This window comes from Crotalus tigris, unplaced genomic scaffold (assembly GCF_016545835.1).
Source record: "Crotalus tigris isolate CLP2741 ecotype Arizona unplaced genomic scaffold, ASM1654583v1 scf7180000018016.4438896, whole genome shotgun sequence".
In the NCBI taxonomy this organism is placed as follows: Eukaryota; Metazoa; Chordata; class Lepidosauria; order Squamata; family Viperidae; genus Crotalus; species Crotalus tigris.
In genome coordinates, this window is record NW_024096778.1 from 620127 (window position 1) to 643815 (window position 23689).

The window sequence follows — 23689 nt, forward strand, 5'->3', positions numbered from 1 at the left end:
CTACGAATGGGCAATCATAGTTTGTCTAGCTGTGATGTATATGAAGCCAACTCACACGGTTGAAATTGCAAATCCAGAACGTAGGATTAATTTAATAGTTAACTCCATAAGCTTATGAAGCAAACAAAGGTATTAACTCTGTTTCATTGTTGAACCAAATGTTTGAAAATGCCCAGTTTTGCAAAATTTTAATTCAAAGAATCAAATATAAAATGCAATTGTGTATTTTGTTATGTGTAGTGTATTTTACACTGGGATACCTTTTGGCTTCATTTTTAGGTAAAAAGATACTATATTTGAGGTGCAAAAATTTGGATGACCACTAGATGGAAGTAAAGGACTACTTTTCTATATTGGTTGAGACCCCCCCCCCTCCCATCTAGTGGTTCTAATCTAAACCATGATTCAGCATCATGAAAATGACTAGAAGCTGGTTTCTGGTTCCCTCTCTCCCACTTTCCTTCCCTGATATAGCTGCAAACTATTTTCATAATAGTTTTAACTATTTCATAATAGTTTTAATATATTTAATACTTTAAAATATTGTATATATAAGTACAATACTCATATAATATATAAAATACAATACTTTAAAAATAGTTTAAAGTGGGATTGTTCCAAAGCACTAGTGTTAGAAATAATCACAATTTGCTATGTTGGAATGATCAGGAAAAAAGGAAAAAATACACCACTGTTCTTACTGCCCTTCCAAAGAAGCAGCATGTGAGTTTAAGGTTAGTTGTGTAGCTCAACCCCTCAGGCTAAACCAGGGGTCTTCAAACTTGGCCCTTTTATGACTTGTGGACTTCAACTCCCAGAATTCCTCAGCCAGGCATACTGGCTGAGGAATTCTGGGAGTTGAAGTCCACAAGTCATAAAAGGGCTAAGTTTGAAGACCCCTGGGCTAAACTCTTCATGTGAAATCACAGGGATATCTGGGGTGTATTACCATCTCAGTTAATGTATACATCCTCTCAGCTCATATTCCATCTGAACTGTCTGCACCTCCAAATATGCTCCAGTGCACAAAAATTCTGTAAAAAGAACATGTATTTTTAGATGTTTGGCTCTAACACTGAAACAGACTTGATTTATTTTAACCCCACCTTTTTAGTGTAAATAGCTTTTGGGTCTATTGTATCTTAATGCGTGCCTTAAAAATAATTATATTACTCTGAATTAGTGAAAATTTAATTTAAATATCATCTAACCATTGAAAAATAACTAAGGAGGAAGATATTTGATTAGGAGAATAATTTACACACCAGACTTTGAGAAATATATCTATATGGACGTCTGGCTTATTTTATAGCTTTACTAATATAGAGTATCCAGAAAGATGAAAATGCTCCATTACCAGTTTTTCCTAAGTTTTATAAATTTAATTCTGAATCACTTACTTTATATAAACTCTTACAAACAGTATATCTTGATCTAAGCTAGAGCATGGCACTTAACATATTATTGCATCCTTTTTTAATACTTTGGGGCAACACAATACATTGTTTTTAATACTTAACCATAGGCTATTGAATACATTATTCTACAGTAAACAAATTATATACCATTGTCAACCAGAAACTATGCAATTACAGAGATATTTTGTACTTAGAAATGTATGAACTCAACTATAAGTCAACCAGTTCTTGTGCACCATCCTGTCAAAAACAATTCTTCTGAAGTATTAACACAATGCTATAGTGCATGGTTTTTAGGGATTTTAATTTCACTCACACTGTGACACCTTCCTGCATATACATAAGAGCTTTCAGCTGTGCTCCTTTGATACTTAAATCGTGAAAAGAAAGGAAGGAGGTAGGAAGTGACTTGTATTCTCTCAGTTTAATAGCATACTTTCATATGTATCAGTGACACTATAGTATTTCAGCATGCTTGCATTTGACACATGGATTGGTGGGAAATTGAGGCCAGTTCTAAAGTGGCCTGGGTGCATTTAATGCAGACTCCAAGAATTGGGTAGAGAAAATCTTGTCTTCAATGTCTCTGGGTTTTTTAAAAACATAAAAAACAATGTTTTAAGTACTCCTAACCTGAAATTTCCCTTCACAGGGTTAAAAACCAGAGCTTGTGATTTCATTAGCTCATTGTCCCTGAAGCTCTGGTTTTTACCTAAATCAGCTGGGTCCTGAGAACAGCAAAAAAACGTTGATTAATTTCTTCCAATACAGGACTGAAGGGGTAGAGGGGAAAATCCATTATTAGCCTGTTAAATCTGGACTTTGGAACAACCACTGTGCTGAATCTTATCTCCCGCTAAGATCATCATCATCATTATCAAAGAGTCTAGGGAATTTCCAGCATTGTCCTTCTCTCTTCTATAAAAGTTGCTTTCAGCCCCCCAACAGCATCTTCTGCCCTTCCCCTTCTTATCCTAGCACCCCAGCAACGTAAGTATTGGCAAGTCTCTCTGGAGCTTGTGCTGATGCATTCCACACTGCTTCAGTCATCCTGGTGCTGGGATGGGGCTTGGCTGCTCTCCTGGTGATGTCAGTCTGGGGGCCACATCACCTGTGCAGGAAAGCCATCTGCAACTCATCAAGAGCACCAAAAGCCTGAAGCAGAAATTATCACCCTGGGGTAGTGCCTGCTGTGTATGAATTAAATAGACATTTTTTTTAAAAAAGGAAGGGAGGGGGTGGGGAGAGAAAAGGCTACCAACTATCATTCTTCTGTTTCCCAGCTGATGCTTACAGAACTAAACAGGCTGAGATTTAAACCAAGCTCCTGCAATATTCTATGCATTATTAAGCTGTCACTTTTGATTGCTGGCCTTTGTACAGTTGTGTCACAATCAATTTTAAAAGCTTAGTTTCACATTGGGGATGGTGAAAGAAAGAAGGGAGAAGAACTTTCTCAGATAATTATAGGATTATTAATAAAGCACAGAAAACGATGCACTTTTCTCGGTTACTGTGAATTCCTAGCCATCTGTCATATTTTTGCTCCTTTCAAGTCTTCATCAGAGAATTTCGGGGAAAAAAAATGTGGCTGATCTTGGAGTCTTGCCCATTCCAAGTTATGGTGGTTGGGTGGTATGATAGAGAGTCCTTGGAGGTAGAAATTGGTGCCAGAATACAATTGCAATGAAGGCTCTTATAAAGATTTTTCATAATAATTTTTTATTTTTCCAAATTCTCCCCATACATATACTGTAATATTTATCAGATGTAAACATACATTCTTTTTACATTCATATATAAGATACTTTTAATAAAATGAAATAAATACATACGCATGACTTTTGGTGTTGCTCACCCATTTCCCCTTTCACTGTATCCACACTCCTTCTTCTCTACCTTCTTTCTCCCTTTCTTCTCTTTCTTCCCTACTTCCCTCTTCTTCCTCTCCTCTTCTCTTTCCTTCACCACTCTCCTCCCCTTTCTCCCCACTTCTCCTCTTCTCCTCCAACCTTCCTACTTCCTTCTCCCCTTCTTTACTCTTTTCTCTCTCCTTTCTTCCCTCATCCCTCTTCAGATACAATTCAGGGGTAATGTCCGAGCAACTCCTCTCTCCAAATTTCCCTATATGTATTATATACAATAAGATTAATTTTCTCTTACATTAATAATAAAGATTGATGTAAAGAAGAATGTTTGTAGATTCTCCACTTTTGGAAACATCCATCCATTTCAAATCAAAACTCTTTTATTCATGGAAGAACAGAAATCCTTCAGCTGGTAGGAAATGGAAGAGAAATCAGCAATTTCTGTATCTATATCCCCACATCTTTCAATCCTTAATGTCTAATTCCTATTAGGAGGTCTTCAATTAACCCTTTAATTGACTCTTTCAGTCCCAGTGGCAATTTCCCCATGATGCACTTAGGACCTTTCCCCAAAGCTGGGTTGAAATGTTATGAACTGAAGTGTTATGAATTGGGAGAAGACAATACTGATATGAAATTTGCTGTCCCCCTTGTCAATCTCTAGCCTGTATTGCCTATTTTTCAAGTTATTGTCCTCATTATAATAACATTTCTTGAGCTTTGTTATCCATTATCTTGGAGGGAAGTTAGTGAGAAAATACAACCTTAATAAGGTTTTCTGGCTCCTGGGTAGTGATAAGATAAAAGTAAAGTTAGCAGCTCTAATGATGGAGTTTGATAGTCTGATTAGATCAGTGGTTCTCAACCTGTGGGTCGGGACCCCATTTGGGGTCGAACGACCATTTCACGGGGGTCGCCAAACAAGGCTGTCCGCCATTTTTTCCCCCTTTTCTTTGGCCACGCCCCTGGTACCCAGTGATGTATAAGTGGCTGGGGGTCACCACAACATGGGGAACTGTATTATGGGGTCGCGGCATTAGAAAGGCTGAGAACCACTGGATTAGATGTAAGTCCGAAAAGGCCATATACAGTCTTCAGCATGGCCCAGCCATTTTTGAAGTGATACAGGACTACTCCTCATTATAGTTATATTAACACAACAATGGTTGAATGGTTGTAGAATCTATAGGTTGTAAAAATCCAGATAGTTGCTAAATGGCTCATTTCTATTACATGGCTTTTTTTTTTTTGCTTCATTTATTGGACATCTTTACAGTTTTGCTACAGTTTTAGTAGCTTTAGGCTACTAAAGAGCTCTTGTAGTTTTCCTGGTGCTTTCACTAGAAATTCAAAAATGACTAGCTAAATAGGGGTTGATCTTCAAATAAAAATATTTGAAGTAGTCTTTTTACCTATTCTGGTTTAAGATTTAAAGTTCTCTTATTTTGCTTATTTCTTTTTCTCCTTTAATTCCAAAACATCCAAAAGAAGAGTCAGTCATAACAAGGTAGATATATTATGTGAATCCATGGCACTGAGATTTATTTTGATTTCATCATACAGCCATAATAATAGACATGAATTTGGATCATGGTGGTTTTCTTTGTAAAGCATTTATAAGGAGGGTTTTTTAAATTTATCTGGTAAACATTTAAAAGCTGCCAACTAAAAATCCCCAAATAACTATTAATGTGATGCAGAGGTGGGGAACTATAGCCCCTTTATGACTTGTGGACTTCAACTCCCAGAAGTCCTGAGCCAGCATGGTTGGGTCAGGAATTCTGGGAATTGAAGTCCACAAGTCATAAGAGGGCCATCAGTCCCCACCCAGGAGCCAGAAAACCTTATTAAAGTTGTAGTATAAACATCTACATGTCTCCTCAGGAGTGTTACTGAAATCAGTATATTTTTTGTAAAGTAATTATCTATCACGATTATAGCTGTCACATGATGTGTTGCAATGTATCGTGACCTTTTCCCCATTGCTGGCAATGGAGTGGGTGCGGTTTTGGCGTGACACCCCTATAGAACAATATATCAACACAGCAAGAGCAATAACAACTGAATAGCTGCAATCTCATCAAATCTAGACAGGAAAAAAAGCCAGAGATAGCAAATCACAGTCTTAAAACACTTCATTGAAGTTGATAATTTGGATTCATATATCAAAGTTGACATACTGTGGTTTTTGGATTTGACCAATACCTAGCTTCAAAATATTTCTAGGACAAGGTCAAGTTTAAATAAATAATACATAAATAAATATGTTAAAGTAATGGGCAATCAACCCAATAAGTGGCAGTATCTTACATTCTCTCAGTTGTGAAAGAAAACTAAGGAAGGTCAGACTTGAGAACCTACAGAAACTTAGGGCAGTAGACTTAACAAAACATTCCAGAAAAAGATCACAATGGTAAACAATATGGAGTCACCCTGAATTGAGCTCAGTTTGAGAGAGAGTTTAGCTTTAAAGCTGGGTTCATTTTTATCATAGATGTACTGTATGGTTGGAATCCAGTAAATATATTCCCAACTTACAAAAGATATGCAAGCAATGTTTAAGCAGCAGACTCTTTCTAAGAAAAAAAAAAAGAACATTCCTATAGCTTTAACAGTAGCTTAATAACCAGAAATACAATTAAGCAGTAGTCATGGATAGGAATACTTTCATCAGCTGTCTGCCTGCCTATAATGAGGGGTATTAAAAGCAGAGAACTAAAAATTGCTACTTCCTTGTAAGAAGCACAGGTTTTAACCTTGGCCATGTTTTGCATATTTAAAAAATAGACTTTAGCAAGATATTAAACATAGCTCACTGTCTTGAAGTTTTAACAGTGATTGGCAACATAAGTCCTATTAGATGTTGTTGAACTCCAAGTGCCAAGATTTCTAGCCAGTCTAGAAAAATGCATGGCACTGGAAGTTTTAGTTCAGCAATTTGTTGCAGGTGTTTCTGCTGACCTAATACATATTTGAAATGAAGATCTGAAGAAAGAGGTATGTGAATATCTTAAATTGAAGGGGAGGCCAAACGACTTTACTGCCCTAATTAAGCAAACTGTGTAATCTGGAGATGGGAATTGTGGAATTACAATTCCCAACACCTCATCTTTGGTCATTCTGGTAAGATTTATCAAATGTTTGGCAGTAGTTGTAGTTGCAATGGGAAATTGTATCACATAATGTTTTATTAGCACAGCAAAACATTTTGGGGATGAATTTTAGAAATTAAGGCACTCTTTTGCTGCAATTTTGTTGCTATAGAAAGTCCTTAGATAAGTGTCAGTCTTTCTGCCAGGATCAGCAAAATGCATGATTCACTGAAATATTTATACTGTACTACACAATCCTATCATCCATTGGGCTATCCTTTGAGAGAAAGGTAGTACAGTCTGGTGCAATCAGAATAAACATTAAATTTTTGGCTGATCACATTTTTTTACCCCAATACTATGATCATGTGATAAAAAAATGTAGTAGCAAAGGAATGTTGAAAGATAAATCTTCATCAGGGTCCAGTCTAAGCCAAGAATAAACAAAATGAAGATTGTTTTAGAAAGGTTGTAGTTTATTGAAGAGCAAAGCCAGACAGAAGGATGGCTTTGGGAAAGCTGACCACATATTGCTGGGAGTGGTGGGTTTTTATACTTTCTGGGGCTTTTGAGGTTGTTTCCTGTTCCTATGGCATGAACTTTGACCTGAGGTTCAGTGTGTCTTTTTTTGCTATTGGTGGGTTAATCCTATTATGTTTCCTGTCCTTAGAGTTTGGGTGGAGGATGTAGATTTTAGGGATCTTGTCTTTCTAATATCATCAGCTTCTAGCTTCCTGACTCCAAAGGATTATCACATTTGCATGTGTAAAAGCTGGTTTCTGCTGAGTTTTCTGGCTAAGGCAGGGGTCTTCAAACTTGGCCCTTTGGACTTCAACTCCCAGAATTCCTCAGCCAGCGTGCCTGGGGAAGTCCACAAGTCTTAAAAGGACCAAGTCTGAAGACCCCTGGACTAGGGTGAGGGAGAAGTTTCTGCCTTTTTAAAGATCTCCATTATTCCTTTGGAGAAATATATTCTGCCTTTTTAATATTCCCCAAAATATTTGTTTGTCTGAATTCTTCCCACAGGAACTTCAATAAAAAGGCAATATCTACTTACCTAAACAGATAAGCAGAATGACTAGGGGTAGGCAGAATAGTGGGAAATTGAGTTACTTCCAACTTCTTGCCAAGCTTCCCCATTTGACTGTGCTTGTGGAAATCTGGCAGGTAACACTGGAAATCACAGTTCCATGACCATGGCAATGCTGCAATGGCTACAACTTTGCAAATAAATCTGGTTGGAACATTATGGAAGTTTCAATTCCACAACAGTATTGGGTCTCTTGATTTTTTTTTTTTAATGTATTCTTTAAGTTAGCAGATTTTGGGTACAAACAGACAGATAAAAACAAAGAGTTTTTGCAATAATAGATTTTCTTTTCAAACAATTTGAGAAAATGACAAACAGAATGGGGTACAAAACAGACAACTTCAGCCTCAACAAAAGCTACAGATATTTACATTCAGCATCAGAATACTATGTTTTAATTATCTTAAACTGTATGGTAGAACCATTTGTGGAACTAAAAAATCACATTTTAAAAAAATGATGGATTTTAGCTAACAAATCTCTGTTCCAAAGTAGAGATTGGTCAATGTTATCTTGAAAAATTCATTCATTTAATTTTTGTTAAGAGACCATTCTCTATCGCTTAGACCATGGGTGTCAAACTGCCGGACCGTGGGCCAATTGCATCATGCAGAGGCCACGCCCACCCCAGCTCCGGAAATGCGAAAAAAATCACGATACATTGCGACATGTCACGTTTGACACCCGTGACTTAGACAAATCACTTTGCTTGATGGAAGAAGAATGAAACAGGATCAACTCTGACAGATGGTGCTCATTATTGTATGGTGCTATGTTTTATAAAAAGCCTGAATTCTTTTTGGTCCAAAAAAGGACACTTTAATAGACACTCCATAAGAAACAATAAATATTAGGAAGATAACCAATACATCTGAATGATGAAATTTTAAGGGGGTGTTGGGTAGAGAACCTCACCCCATTAATTCATGGGAATTGGAATTCTTTTATATCCATTGTTAGCAATAGCATTTAGACTTACTGTATACCGCTTCACAGTGCTTTACAGCCCTGTGATTTACAGAGTTAGCATATTGCCCAAAACAATCTGGGTCTTCATTTTACCCACCTTGGAAGGATGGAAGGCTGAGTCAACCTTGAGCCAATCAGGATTAAATTCCTGGCTGTGGGCAGAGTCAGCCTGCAATCCTGCATTCTAACCTACCTAGAAGTTAGGTAGACATCTCGCAAGTTTTGTCAAAGGATCCTAACCGGAGAACTTTCACCTGTCCAAAGGTCAGCTTAATCACAAAAGGCCTTAATGGCCTATTTAGGAATGGCTAGAAGTGTTCTTTGCAGGATGTATATACTTTTAAGCAACAAGAACTTCCAAGATTTGGCTAAGTTTTTCTTCTGTAGCAGAAGTATGCCCATAGGCTACTGTTCTGAGCTTGAAGAAAAATAACACCAGTCTTTGCTTTGGAATTTGGGTAATTTAGGAATTTACGTAGAGCATCATTCCTGGTAACTATGGACAAATCTTTGTACATCTTTTCAGCCACAGTATGCCATTGCTTTTTTTGGGATATCTTTTTCAATTTCCCCATCTAATGTACCATAATGTACTCTGGCATTTCTTCATTTCATCCCAATACTAATTAGATCTGCTGATCTTTTACAGATCAGCTCAGGTCAGCTGGTGCTGTCATCTGCCCAGACCTTAAGAATAGTAGTAGTTATAATAAATATTGGGAAAACCAAATAAATAATACTATCCTATCACAAAGAAGCAGTGACACTGATTTGATAGATTTCCTCCCCTATTTCCCAGTTATCAAATGCCAAAAAGGAATGTAAACTACTTTTATCTCCAAGTTATAACCTGATATTATTCAAAGCATGCGTCATTAATACATAGTTGTCATGACAGCTTTTTGGAGAAAAGCATTATCTATTACAAATGAGTTTTTTTTTCATAAGTGTGGATAATTATTCAAGTTCCCGTCTGTCTTACGCTGCATTTAGGAACCTTTATAGCGGGATAATGGTTTGTTTCATGTTGCATGATTCCACTTTCTTATGTTGATTCTGAAAGGGGAGGGAATGCTGCTTAAACATGTTAAATAGAACTGGCTGGAGTTCAATGAATTTGGAAGAAGAAGGGGTCGAGTGGGAGAAATACACTTCTCTGCTACTTTCCCCCTTTTGGTTAAACCATTCCTTAGCCAACATTCTCCCTTGCTTCCCGAAGTAGAGAGGCTCCACCCCCACCCCCGCTGCCCAAAGTTAAATCTGCACAATAATGAGCTGTATAAGGGAGGGATGACATCACCAGTAAGTGGTCCCAGGCTGTTTTGCACAACATTCACCTTTCATTGTTCCGATGACATGGCTGGAATGTGATGGCTAATTCCCTGGAGAGCAGGGCCTGGGCACCAGCCGACTCTTGCAAGCGAAGGCGAATAGAAAGGGCTGCTCCAGCCTAAGAAGGTAAGAAAGCTGCCTAGTGCTGGGGTTCGGTTGCGCGCTCGTTTTCTTTAGCGTTGCTCCCTGTCGGTGCACCTTGGGTTTTGTGCAGGCATGTGGGTGAATGAGATTGCTCGGGAAGGAGAATCAGCTGGGAGCCCTTGCACTTTGCAGGCGGAAGGCCAGAGAGATGCTTGTTAAAGAGGATAGGGCAAAACAGCGCCGCAGCTTTTAAAACTTCAGTCTTTCCTCTTCTGCTGAACCGGGGCGAAGATCAGGAAGATACCTTGCAGCGTCATCTCTGGGAGACTTTGGTTTTGCGCAGAGGGGGTTTGACCTTTCTTTGTACATGCAGATGCTTGAATTGAGAATGAAGCCTTCAGTTTCGCACTGACTGCTGGGAAAAAGTTTTCTTTTGCGCCTCCAGCCTTTTGCTGACCTCCCCCAAGTTCTGTATTACTGATCAATTCTTGTCATGTAATTGAAAAATTGAAATGGTTCGGTTTCTCTAAGCATTTTTCTGTTTTGCATACCTAATCTGATGGATGCCTTTGAGGAGGTCAGCAGGACTACTTTGCTATCTTACAGGGAATATTTCTGAGTTACTGGACTCGTTCTTAAATGGCACTTTAAAAGCTTCTAATTCCGGTGGCCTGAAAGAACATACATTTTTCCTCCTGCTCAGATTTGGGGCATTATTTAAGGCTGAGGAAAGGTTATAATCACTTTGCTGAAGGTCTGAATCTGTTCAAGGCCAAATGAGCAATAACTTAGGGACATTCCATGAAGGTGACCAACTTTTTTACAATGAGAAGGAGGACACAAACAAATTGAAGAAAAAAATATTGTAAATAAAACATTTTATTCATTGCAATATACAGAAGACACTATAATATGATAAATGCATAATAAAAACATTTGAAAAAATAACATTTTATATTGTAATTATGCTTACATGCCTATTATTAATTAAATGAGTACAAAAGGATTGTCCTCTCTAAAGGAGGACGATTGGTCACCTTACACTCCACCCATGTATACTGCCCTCAACCTATTGAAGGAAGATAAATCTATGTGTATGTGTACTTTAAAATATATTTTTTACTGTATTGGGCTGTGATGTTCTCTGAGCACCAAGAACCAAACAGTTCAACCCAGAACAAGGGACAGTTTTTCTTTTTCCATCTTTCTTCACCTCACTCAGACTAGTTAATTAAACATCTTATTTCTTTATGGAAATGTTTAAAAGGTTTATGGAAAAAGGACACAAAGAATGCTGTGTAAATTCCAATTTTGGAATAGCTTGATCAGGAAATACTTGCTACTCTAAGCAGCAGTAAAATTCCCTCAAGCTGGGGAACTTGATTGAAACTTTAATGTTCTAAGGTTAACACTCAGATACCTGCTGAGGGCACTTAATTTACTCAGAAGATTTATAACCCTGATAATTGGTTCTGTCCCACAAGTATAATTATTTAAATACTAAATACGCTTGATTTGAAAGAGTCAAGGTAACTAAAGAAATGCTGACTTGGATGTCTGCTTCCAAATCTATGAACATTCCATAGGGAATAAAAAAAAAGGCCTGATTCTTTACCGATACACACACGATTTCTGATTTCTGCAGATTTTTGTATTTGAGAACTGCCTCTTTATTTCAAAAGATGCAACAGAAATCTTTATGGAATTTCTGCCTTTCAAAACTATGCCAGAACATTGTGTAAACTGCTCATTAATGGCATTTGAAGGCAGACTGGATTTTGCAAATATTTCCTTATTGCCTTGTATCTTGAACACTTTCCTTCTCCCCCAGAAAAGGATTTTAATGTTGCTGCTTTCCCCTTTTCATGTTGAAATCTCTCTGCTAAAATTTTGAATTAATCTTTTACTTTTCAGGTAGTAATTTCAAAACATTCTTAAAGTAGTTTATCTTCTGAGCAAGGTGTACTACAGTAATAGCACTATTATAGCATTAAGTAATCAGTGAAAATTAGTAAAACCCTGAATGAGCCTGATTTTCCTCCTACAATAAGTCTAGTTTCTTTTTTCTTTTTGCTCTATGATCCATCAGTGTGACTGCCTCTGTTTCCAGATGCTGAATTCAGATCAGTTTTATTCCTTCCGTCATCTTTAGGCAGTCTTGAGAAAGAATGATCATGCAGCTTGATCACTGATGCGATTAATAGTGCTAACATAACTCCTTTCCTAGCTATAAAGCTGCACATTTGTTCCTGGGCACAGAAGGTTATAAGGATGTGATGTGATGTGACAATCTTAACCAGCTAATTTCCATTTCTACCCATAAGAAGGGGTGTAGAATGAGGGCCCTTTTGTGAGTTGTGGACTTCAACTCCCAGAATTCCTAAGTCCACAAGTCATAAAGGGGCCATCATTCCCAACCTGTGATATAGAGAATTATCCTTCAGTTAATTAATCTGCAAAAGCGACAGTATGCTTGACTGAAGAAAATGGTGAGAAGGTTTTTACACTTTTTGACTTTTAGATAAATTTGTATACAGATTGTGAGTGAGGAAAATCCTGTCATGCTTTCCCCCAATTCATTCTAGAACATGGAGTAGGGAATATATTTGTTTTGGTGACAGACCAGAAATGTCTCTCACATGGTCTATCTGGTCTGTGACCTACTCCTTTAGTCCAATAAGGACTGAAAACACATTGGCTTCCATTCAGTTTTTTTTAATAAGTTCCCTTATATGAGTTTTCAGCTGAATTGGAGCCACAGAAGAATACACTTTTTTATAAAAAATTATAATACTTGATTTAACGGGACAGTTCTATAATATTGGGAAGAGTCAAATGAGAAAGGTCTTTGCTAACTGAAATTAAAAATAATTAGACAATTTCATTACGAAAGTAAAAATGGAAAGTAATGATCTGGATTAATGATTAATAAAGTCAGTCCTCAAATTTGGGGCCAGAATTTCCATTGTTAAGCAAGGCAGTTTTTAAGTTAATCCCTGCAGTTGTTAAGTGAATCACAAGATGGTTAAGCAAATCCTGCTTCCTCCATTGTCTTTGTCAGATGCCAGCCGAGAAAGTTTCAAATAGTGATCACATGACCCCAGGATGCTGCCACTATCATAAATACATGTTGATTGCCAAATGCCTGAATTTTGATCACATGACTATAGGGATGTGGCTAGGGTTGTAAGTGCAAAGACAGGTCATAAATCAGTTTTTTCAGTGCAGTTGTAACTTTGGCTGCTGAACGGTTATAAGTTGAGGACTACCTGTATTAACAAAACAAAAGGAATACCAAGCAGAAACATAAAGATAAGGTGAACAAAATGAAGATGATAAAAAGTTTTCTGCCTTGGATTCAAGAATGTTAAAGATGGACAGAATGTCAGAGAAGCAAAAAGGATTAATCCTATGAAAATGCAGTGCCAAGCTTGAAATATCCTTTTATTGCATGTTTTTGTCTATGAACAAAACAGTTCAGGCAGCCATCTTTTTTAGTGGGTAATGAGGTAAAGAAATGGGGGGGGGGAGAGATGCCTTTGAATGAGGGAGGTGCAAATAGCTGCTGAGGTTGCCAGGAACTGCAAGATGAACCAGTTAGTCCTGGACCGTATAAATAACCGCACCCTTCAAACAGAAACTCTCATACTTTGGGCATGTGTTGTGAGTGGATGATGAATTAGAAAAAAAACAACTGTTCTTGAAAGACTGAGGAAAGTAGATGAGAAAACAATAGATGAGGCCAGGTCAGAGAGATCACTAAAAAGCCTTTGAAGAGATATAGATTATTATCAGGCATTTGCTCATAAGAATCCTTAGAATTTGGCCCAGCACAATTGCACCTGACTAACTTCAGAAAAGGCCATGTTGGCTCACTTGAAAGATTGGTATCGTCCAGTATCTTTTAGGAGCTGAGCCCATATTTCTAAGACGTTCACATAGGACTTGAAGGCAATTGTCTTTTTCTGTTGCTGTTCCTCAGCAACCAATATTGAAAGGCATACAATAATTTATACTGAGCAACAGTTTATGGGCAAGATTTCATCTTAAGTGACTAAGAGAAGCTAAAATTAACAATTTGCAATATAGTCTGTCAAAAGAAATACAGTACTTTGATTTGGTCTAGCTTACAACTCTTTGTAATCAAGCATTTCATTGTTCTTAACAGACTAACACAATAATGAAGTTGGAAGGAACTTTGCACAAAGAAGAGACCCTATACCAAGGGTAGGCAACCTTGGCTCTTTTATGACTCGTGGACTTCAACTCCCAGAATTCCTGAGCCAGCATGGAATTCTGGGAGTTGAAGTCCACGAATCATAAAAGAGCCAAGGTTGCCTATCCCTGCCCTATACCATTCCAGACAGGTGGCTGTCCGGTCTCTTCTTAAAAGCTTCCAGTGAGGCTTTTCTAAAGGCAAGCCGAAGTTGTGGGGTCTCCAACACTGGAGGCTTTTAAGAGACTGGACAGCCACTTGTCTGTCTTCTTGAGTGCATTATTCAATCAATATTCTACATTTGAATTCAATTTGAATATTCCACATTGAGCCAGTTTGGTCTAGGCCCGGGGTAGGCAACCTTGGCTCTTTTATGACTCATGGACTTCAATTCCCAGAATTCCTGAGCCAGCATGGCTCAGCTTGGAAACTTCTCCCTTTCCCCTCAGCATGGCTGGCTCAGGAATTCTGGGAGTTGAAGTCCACGAGTCATAAAAGAGCCAAGGTTGCCTACCCCTGGTCTAGGCTAAGGGTTATGGCACCAGGGTAGAAAGCAGGAAACCACGAGTCCTTGTCCCACGTTAGCTATGAAAGCCAGCTGGGCGACTTTGGGTCGGTCACTCTCAGCCCAGTTCACCTCACCGGGTTGTTGTTGTGAGGAAAATAGGTGGAAGAATATTAGATATGTTTGCTACATTTAATTGTCGATTAAAAAATATAAAGGCAGGATATAAATAAATTGTTCAAGTTTTACAGGCTGTATTTCTGAACAGTACATTCAAGCTCTTTTGGGGTGTTACTATAAATCTTGAGAGTTTATTGATTTTTCTTCATCTTATTTCTCTTTTGTTCCATTTTTATGTCAGTCTTGTTGGCTATCCTCATCAGAGTTTCTCTGTTCAATCTTTATGTTTGTTTTTATTAACTTTTAACTACTTATCAGAATTATGTAGCCTTGTGTATATGAGTATTCTAGTCTTCTGGGAGATTTGTTATTAAACATGTTCAACGCTCTTCAAAAAACTGTTAGGTTATATTCATGAGTGGATGGATGGATGGATGGATGGATAGATAATAGCACTAGCACAAGCAATAGTACTTATATAACACTCTGTAGTGCTTTACAGCTCTCTGGGCAGTTTGTAATGTCAGCATATTGCCACCAATAATCTGGGTCCTCATTTTAGTGGAAGGATGAAAAGCTGAGTCAGCCTTGAGCCCAGTAGGATCGAACTCTAGGCTGTGGGCAGAGTTTACCTGCAATACTGCATTTTAACTACTGCGCCAACAGGGTGCATGGATGGATGGATGGATGGTTTCTTTAAACTGAGAAAAAACTGTATTTCTGGTTCTGTCCCAAATGAGTATATCAGCTTTTTCTACTGGTGTATCTCTGAGCGTTCTTAAATGTGACCACCCATTCCTGGCATTGCACTCCTTGGATTTGATTAGGATTAGGAATATTGGGAAACTGGTGGGAAAAGTAACAAGGCTTCTACTAATTTATCCTTCTAGCCCAAATTCTAAGAAGACTAGTCAACTCATATAGCAGATATTTAGAAGATTGATAAAGCTCTGTCCCCAAAACCTCCAGCTAATGAGTATAAGTGAGAGACAGCCAAGAGCTTATACCAGAAAAAATATGCCAGGATATTTTTCTGATGACTTAGGGATTGGAGGAATGCACATTCATGCAGTTATGAGGAACAAGTCTGAGAATTATTAGCGGAATAGTTACCTCATCCTAAGCCAAAACATGACCTCCTGCAGTGTTTCATGTAAAAATTTCAGAATGTGAAGGAAGAAGACTGAGTCCTGTGGAATTTACAGCGGTTCCTCTCTATGTGCACTGATTGGAACAGCTCACTTTGGAACAACTGGAACCAGTACCTTATGAACCCAATCCTAACAGAGGGTTCAGAAGGATACCATAGTCCAAGGTTCACCAAAGTGGTCAGTATCAACCATCAAAGTTGATGAGACTGTCCCTTGTTCTTGTTCGTGTTATGGTTGGTTACACTGTCAGCCAGATGTTAAGTCTGGATTTGGCATTTTTATGCCCCTATGGAGTCTGCCCAAGGACCTGAGATAGGCAGATGTTGTTTGATGGTATTAAAGATATTGTCCCATGTAAGCTGTTCCAAGGAAAGCTGCCTTTTGCAATTGACTAATGATGATTTTGTCAATGCTGATAGTGTTCAAGTGGTGCTCCAGATGTTTTGGGATTGCATCCAAAGTGCCTATCCTTATTGGTATTTTATTTTCTTTTGCCACAGTTGTTCTACTTCCTACTTGCAGGCCTTTGTATTTTGTGATTTTCTCCAGTTCTTTCTCTTCTGCTATTTATAGGTACTGTGATGTCCACTATTCAGTTTTTTTTTTCTTACCAACAATTCCTAAGTCTGGTTGTTGTATGGCAGGTGCTTGTCTTTGAATTCAAAAGTTCCTGAGCACTTTGGCTTCTCCATTTACTATTATTTTATCTATTTTGTGGTCCCATCAATTCTTGCTTGCAGGCAAATGGTATTTCTTGCAAATCTTCTGAATATTCATAGTACCCTTAATTAAAATAGTATTTCTTAAATTATTTTCATATAATGCTTGAGGGTCGGTGAACACATGAAACGTCATGAAGAGGTGGATGAGCTGAAGAGTTTTAGGATGCCTGCTATGGTCAATGGTATGGAACCCTGCTAAGAGTCTAATTGGGCCAGGGAGAAGCACATTCCTTCCCTTGATGTCCCAAGAAGGATCTTCCACTAGAGCAGAGGTCTTCAAACTTGACAACTTTAAGACTTGTGGACTTCAACTCCTAGAATTCCTCAATCAGCCCTGGCTGGCTGAGGAATTCTTGGAATTGAAGTCCACAAGTCTTACATTTGCCAAGTTTGAAGACCCCTGCACTAGAGCAACCTAAGCCATTGCTGTCCCATGCCCAGCCTGAACCCAGACAAGGACTCAGAAATTCTGTCATTTCTAGGATCCTCAGCAACTGAAACCTTACTATCTTCTGCAGAACCTTCACAGAAAGGCAGGGTTTGAGACAGGCCACTGCAGAAGTGATTGGCTTCATATAGCATGCTAAGTATAACTTGTACTGTAGTTAAGCAATCACAGTGGCTGGATTCTCATTTTATTCTAAGCCAAAAACCAACGAACATTCTATGCTTTAGCTTGTTGTTTAAATAGTTTGTAAGGGAGTCGAAATAAGTTGTTGTTGTTGTTTTTAAAAAAAGATCTTACCTCATTGAACACATTCTTTCTCTGTCTCTTCTCTCAGGTTAAAGAAGCTGCTCGAACAGGAAAAAAACTACCAAGCTCGCAAGGACAAAGAAAACACAAAGCGCCTCAATAAGCTAAGAGAAGAACTTGTTAAACTCAAGTCATTTGCCCTTATGCTGGTGGACGAACGGCAGCTGCACATTGAACAACTTGATCAGCAAACCCAGAAAATACAAACTCTCAGCCAGAAATTGAGAGAAGAAGAAGAAAGGTTTAAGGTTTTAAATTCCAAAGCAAACGAAGATGGGCAGAAATTAATAAAGTTGGAGGCTGAACTTGAGTACAAGACAGCCACATATTCTCAAGAGCATGAGGAGATGACTGCTAAATTTACCAATCAAGAGTCACACAATAAGCAGCTCAGGCTTAAGCTAGTGGGCTTAAGCAACAAAATTGAGGAACTCGAGGAAACCAATAAAAGCCTTCAAAAGACTGAGGAGGAGCTTCAGGAGCTGAGAGACAAAATAGCCAAAGGGGAATGTGGGAATTCCAGCTTAATGGCTGAGGTGGAAAACCTTCGCAAGCGTGTGCTTGAAATGGAAGGCAAAGATGAGGAGATCACCAAAACAGAATCTCAGTGCAAAGAGTTGAAAAAGAAGTTGCAAGAGGAGGAACACCAGAGTAAGGAACTGAGGCTTGAAGTTGAGAAACTGCAGAAGAGGATGTCGGATCTTGAGAAGCTAGAAGAAGCCTTCAGCAGAAGCAAATCGGAATGTGCCCAGCTGCGTTTGAACTTGGAGAAGGAAAAGACTTTAACTAAAGACCTGATCAATGAGTTGGAAGTAGTGAAAATTCGGGTAAAAGACTTAGAGGTTTCCGAAACCAAACTGGAAAAGGCAGAATTGATCCTAAAAGATGATATGACGAAGCTGAAGTCTTTTACTGTTATGCTGGTGGATGAAAGAAAAAACATGGCGGATAAAATAAAACAGGAAGAGAGGAAAGTGGAAAACCTGACTAGGAACTTTAAGGTGGAGCAAAGCAAAGTAATGGAAGTGACTGAAAAGCTAATAGAGGAAAGTAAAAAATTTTTGAAGCTGAAATCTGAAATGGAGGAAGAAGTATCCAGTTTGACTAAGGAAAAGGATGAGTTAATTAACAAGTTAAAAAGTGAAGAAGAGAAATCACTGCAGCTGAGCTGTACGGTGGACCTATTAAAGAAAAGAATTGATGGTATAGAGGAGGTTGAGAGAGAAATTGCCAGAGGTCGAGTTAGAAAAGGACCAGGTTTTTCTGGACAAGAAGATAACAAGATCAAAGAACTAACGGTTGAAATAGAAAAGCTAAAAAATCGTCTCAAGCAGTTAGAAGTGGTTGAGGGAGATTTGATGAAAACCGAGGATGAATATGATCAGCTGGAGCAAAAATTTAGGACTGAGCAGGACAAAGCGAATCTTCTTTCCCAACAGCTGGAAGAAATGAAGCTCCAGATTGCTAAAAATAAAGCAATAGAGAAGGGAGAGGCAGTGAGTCAAGAGGCTGAGCTGAGGCAAAGGTTTCGGGTGGAAGAAACTAAATGCAGGGACTTGACAGCAGAAGTCCTGGCTCTTAAAGAAAAAATTCATGAGCTGATGAACAAAGAAGACCAGCTTTCCCAGCTCCAAGTGGATTATTCAGTCCTCCAGCAAAGGTTTTTGGAAGAAGAAAGTAAAAGCAAAGCCATGGGACAGGAGGTGCTGAATTTGACAAAAGAGCTTGAGCTGTCTAAACGCTATAGTCGTGTCCTGAGACCCAGCACGAATGGCAGAAGGATGGTTGACATACCTGTTACATCTACTGGAGTACAAACTGATATGATGAATGGTGAAACGGCAGAAGAAGAAACACCTGCTGTGTTCATTAGGAAGTCCTTCCAGGAGGAGAACCACATCATGAACAACCTTCGGCAGGTTGGGCTCAAGAAGCCCAGTGACAGGTCGTCTGTTCTTAACAGGTATCCCCCAGCTGCAAATGAGCTTACCATGAGAAAATCTTGGATTCCTTGGATGAAAAAAAGAGACAACGGTTGTCAGCCAACTCTAGATAAAGGAGCCAGAATTCAAACCAGCCCTGAGCGTCCCGGGGAAGTGGTTCTTTCTCCAAAACAGGGCCAGCCTCTTCATATTCGGGTGACACCAGATCATGAAAACAGTACAGCAACTTTGGAAATCACCAGCCCAACAGCTGAAGATTTCTTCTCAAGCACCACTGTTATTCCTACCCTAGGGAATCAGAAACCAAGGATCACTATAATTCCTTCTCCTAATGTTATGTCCCAAAAAGGGAGAAGTGGTGAGAGCCCAGTGGGTCCAGAGAGAGCAATGTCACCAGTGACTCTGACTACTTTCTCCAGAGAGAAATCTGTAGAGAGTGAGATGTCTCCATTCATGGAAAGACCCATGTCCCCAATTCAGATCATGACCTTGTCTACCTCTGCAGCACCCACAGAAATTACTGTATCCCCTGAGTCACAGGACATGACCATGGGGAGAGCTGTGTTTAGAGTGACGCCAGAGAAACAAACTGTCCCAACTCCAGTCCGACAGTACAATCCAAATGCAAGCATTATAACGACAGAGGACAATAAAATTCACATCCACTTAGGGACTCAGTTTAAACGCTCACCTAGCACTGCCCAAGAAGGAATGAGTCCTGTAATTACTGTCAGGCCTATGAACGTAGTGGCAGAAAAGGAGGACTTGACAGGCACTGTCCTTCGGTCCCCCAGGAATAATGTATCCTCAAGATCTGAAGCAAGCAAAGTGACCAGCACCATTACTATTACTCCAGTTACTACATCATCCACACGAGGAACACAATCAGTGGTAAGCACACTAGACTCTTTTTTCCTGTTTGTACATCTGCACAATGTAGGGGAAAGTGGTGCTAAAGTTGGACTCCGATTGTGGCCCATGGGCGCGAACAGCCCTTCTCCAGCACCTCATCTGTGGCCCCCTCATTAGTTGTAATGGTTTGAGTTTATTATTCAAAAATTATTCAAAACCTCTAAGCCACTCATCCCAAGTCTCCAAATGCCTGGAACTCATTGGTTCGGAAATTGATTTTGTCCCCCGTTTTGCTGAATTTGGGGGATGTTTTAATCATAGAAATAGGAGGTCTCTTGAAGACATTATTTTCCTGTCCTTTACTCATAACTTCCCAAATCCAAAAAATGCTCCCTAATTAATCCCCAAATAGTAGCTGGGGGCTGTTTTTAAATCAGGGAGAATTGTAAGGGTAGGAGTGGCTTTTTTATTTTTTTAATATAATTGTTTTAAAACCTTTACATTTTATCTCCATCCATCTTCCTGCAATTTTCCTGCAAGTTATGGTCTCGCTTGCCTTTCTTTCCTCTGTTGAATATCAGGGCAGGAGAAAGGAAACATCTGAGGTTTTAAAGAATTCTTGAATATTCAAACTCAAAGAGCTACTTCATTTAAAAACTAGGTGTTGAATACAAGTCGTTATTCAAGTCCTTATTCTTTATACAAACTTTAAAATATTTTTCTCATTGCATCTTTGGGTTATAATGAGGGAGAAGTGTCTCTAAGATAGATTGGCGTCCTATCCGTTTCCTTCCCTGTTACTAATTCTTCAGATTTTAAATTGTCATCTGTATCATTTTATAAATTTGTATCTTTCGAAAGGCGACTGAGACAGGATTTCCTTTTGTCATGAAAATATATGAAATGAAAACTAATGCCGCTTAGCCCAACATGGAAATCCCATTGTGTTTAATAAGGATGATTCCACTTGTGATTGAGTTACTTTTAAACAGCACTATTGCCATCGTGATCTCAGGTAACTATGATTAGATTGCAATCTTGGGATTCTGTGAGGTAATTAATGAAAACTTGAGTCAATTAAGATCTTCGATCCGTTATGTTCCACTTCTCTTTGCATTCTCTTTCCTACACTAAAATAATATAACGAAATCTAAGTATGTAGGCGAGAATAAGAACTAAGTGATAGTCTAATAAATATTGTTTGTTACGTGTGCAGTGGTTTCTGACTTGATAGGTAGACCTGTCACATTGATGCACCTCTTCACTGTACTAGTGGACTGCTGATGTGGCCCTTGTGTGTTCAGTGTACCTTGCGCTGTGGGAAGGTTTGGGAGCGGTACTTGGAGGCAAAGGGGCATTCTTGTGATTCAGTTGCTCCATCTTTGCTGCAGTTACATCTGTCACAGATGTATACTCAGGTGTATATATGCATGTAGAAAAAAGATCCCTGCAGGGCTGCGGGCATAGAGCTACAGAGCCTCTCCTGGCAGCCTGGAGGTGAAACTGCCTTCTCCTGCCACCACTCATTGGCAACCTTATAAGGTTAAGAAGTGCCACCTCCACCTGATTTCTCTTTCCCTGCAGGAAGGTGGGAAACAAGACTGTTCAGCTGCCACTTTGGTGTGGGGGTGGGGGTCGGGGTGTAACAAGCAATCATTTTTGATGTCGGGAGAACTAGCATGCAAAAGAGACATTTCCCCTCCTTTTCTTCCCATGTTGCTTTTGCTGCATCCTGGTTAGAATGTCTCCTTTGCTCCCGGATCTCACGTTGGAGACCTGACAGCAGAAGATAAGTACAAAGTAGGGTCCATTGTTCCTCCCACCATCTCTCTCTTCATGAGCACTCAGTACAGACAGAGTCCTCTCTTGCCTTGTAGCTGTGGCAGAGAAAGGATTGGAAAGGCAAGCAGCCCTTTTGATTAACTCCCATTATTTGGAAGTGAGACATTGGACCCCTTCCTCAGTAACAATGATTAGCTTAGTGGCAATGACTGCATTCTCCTCCTTCTTGGGGAGGCTGGGAACTACCAGTGGCCCGTGGCTGAAGGGCTGCCAGCCCTATCCTGCCCTGTGGAGGGTAGTTTCACACGTTGGTATCATCCAAATGCCCCTCCCTCCTTCTCCTTCTCCTTCTCCTTCTCCTTCTCTTTCTCTTTCTCTTTCTCTTTCTCCTTCTCCTTCTCCTTCTCCTTCTTCGTTGCGAAGTCATGTCCGACCCATCGCAACCCCATGGACAATGTTCCTCCAGGCCTTCCTGTCCTCTACCATCTTCTGGAGTCCATTTAAGTTAGAATGGTGGAAAGTTAGGCATTAGAGGGGAATGAAGCCAAGAATGGTGTTTTAGCTTTCCAACAATGCTCTGAGGTAGACTAAGCTCAGAGTAATGAAGCTACATAGCTGACATTCCCAAACCTGAGTTCCCCAATCCTATCCTCTTACAGCTATTGCATATTCCCAGCATGTCTTGCCAGTAGACCAGAAACAGAAGAGTCTTTGATCTTGGCCAGCCAGAGTACTCAGGCAGAGAAGTTGCTGAACTGTAGCTATTAATGATTAAGCTGCCAGAAAGATTCTGCACAAGCTTTTTTTTTAGGATGCTTTGTTCTAGAGCACTAATTAACATCAGCAAAGCTTCCTTTTCTGCCTGTATTTTATTGGAGGGCTGGCTAATCCACTTTTGAACTTCTGCTTTCTCTCTCTCTCTGTTTTTTTTTTTTTTTTTAATCTTGCTGCTGAGAATAACCATTCAGATACCTGACAAATGAACTTCAGGTTAATGAAACATAGGCAAGTTTGTTCCACATGGAATTAACTCAATAGAGTAGAAACATAGCTGGTTGTTATTGTTATTCTGATTATTGTTATTATTTTAAATGTTTCAGTATGAGTTTTGGGTATTTCTTTCATGATGCTTGAAAGTTTGTAAAGGCAGTTTTGTTCTTTCTACTAATTTACTTTTCTGGACTGGAATGACCAGGATGAAAGTTTGCTACGAAGTTCTAATTCTATATTCTAACAAATATTTTATGCTCGGTCTCTAAAAAAAAAAACAATCAGTTTCTTTATCTGTCATATTCACCCTAGAGCAATCAGTGGAACCACTTGCCTCCAGAAGTTGTGGGTGCTCCATCATTGGAGGTTTTTAAGAAGAGATTGGACAGCCATTTGTCTGAACTGCAATAGGTTCTCCTGTTTAAGCAGGGAGTTGGACCAGAACAGAGGTAGGCAACCTTGGTTCTTTTATGACTTGTGGACTTCAGCTCCCAGAATTCCTGAGCCAGCCATGCTGGCTCAGGAATTCTGGGAGTTGAAGTCCACGAGTCATAAAAGAGCCAAGGTTGCCTACCCCTGGACTAGAAGACCTCCAAGGTCACCTCCAACTCTTGTTATTCTATTATTCTTCTCACTGGGTGATTTGGGTGGCATCTCTGGTAATTTTCAACAATGCCTGTACTCAAATGTAGGTGTTTGGGATATTGATACTTGGAGAGTACAAGACTAATGATGGTTACTTTACAGTGAATCATATATTGTCAATGTAAATAAGGTTAAGATTATATTTGCCTTCTTAAC

The 23689-nt window shown here is 39.2% G+C and overlaps 1 protein-coding gene across 3 annotated transcripts in view; it reads left to right on the top strand.

Moving 5' to 3' along the window:
* The window catches only part of FILIP1 (filamin A interacting protein 1), an 89806-nt gene that overhangs the window by 54546 nt on the left and 11571 nt on the right, over positions 1–23689 (top strand). For all 3 annotated transcript variants that reach the window (XM_039346625.1, XM_039346626.1, XM_039346627.1), the window contains exon 5: positions 17350–20155. In XM_039346625.1, the coding sequence (XP_039202559.1) occupies positions 17350–20155 (2806 nt within the window). The remainder of the gene's footprint in view (positions 1–17349; positions 20156–23689) is intronic.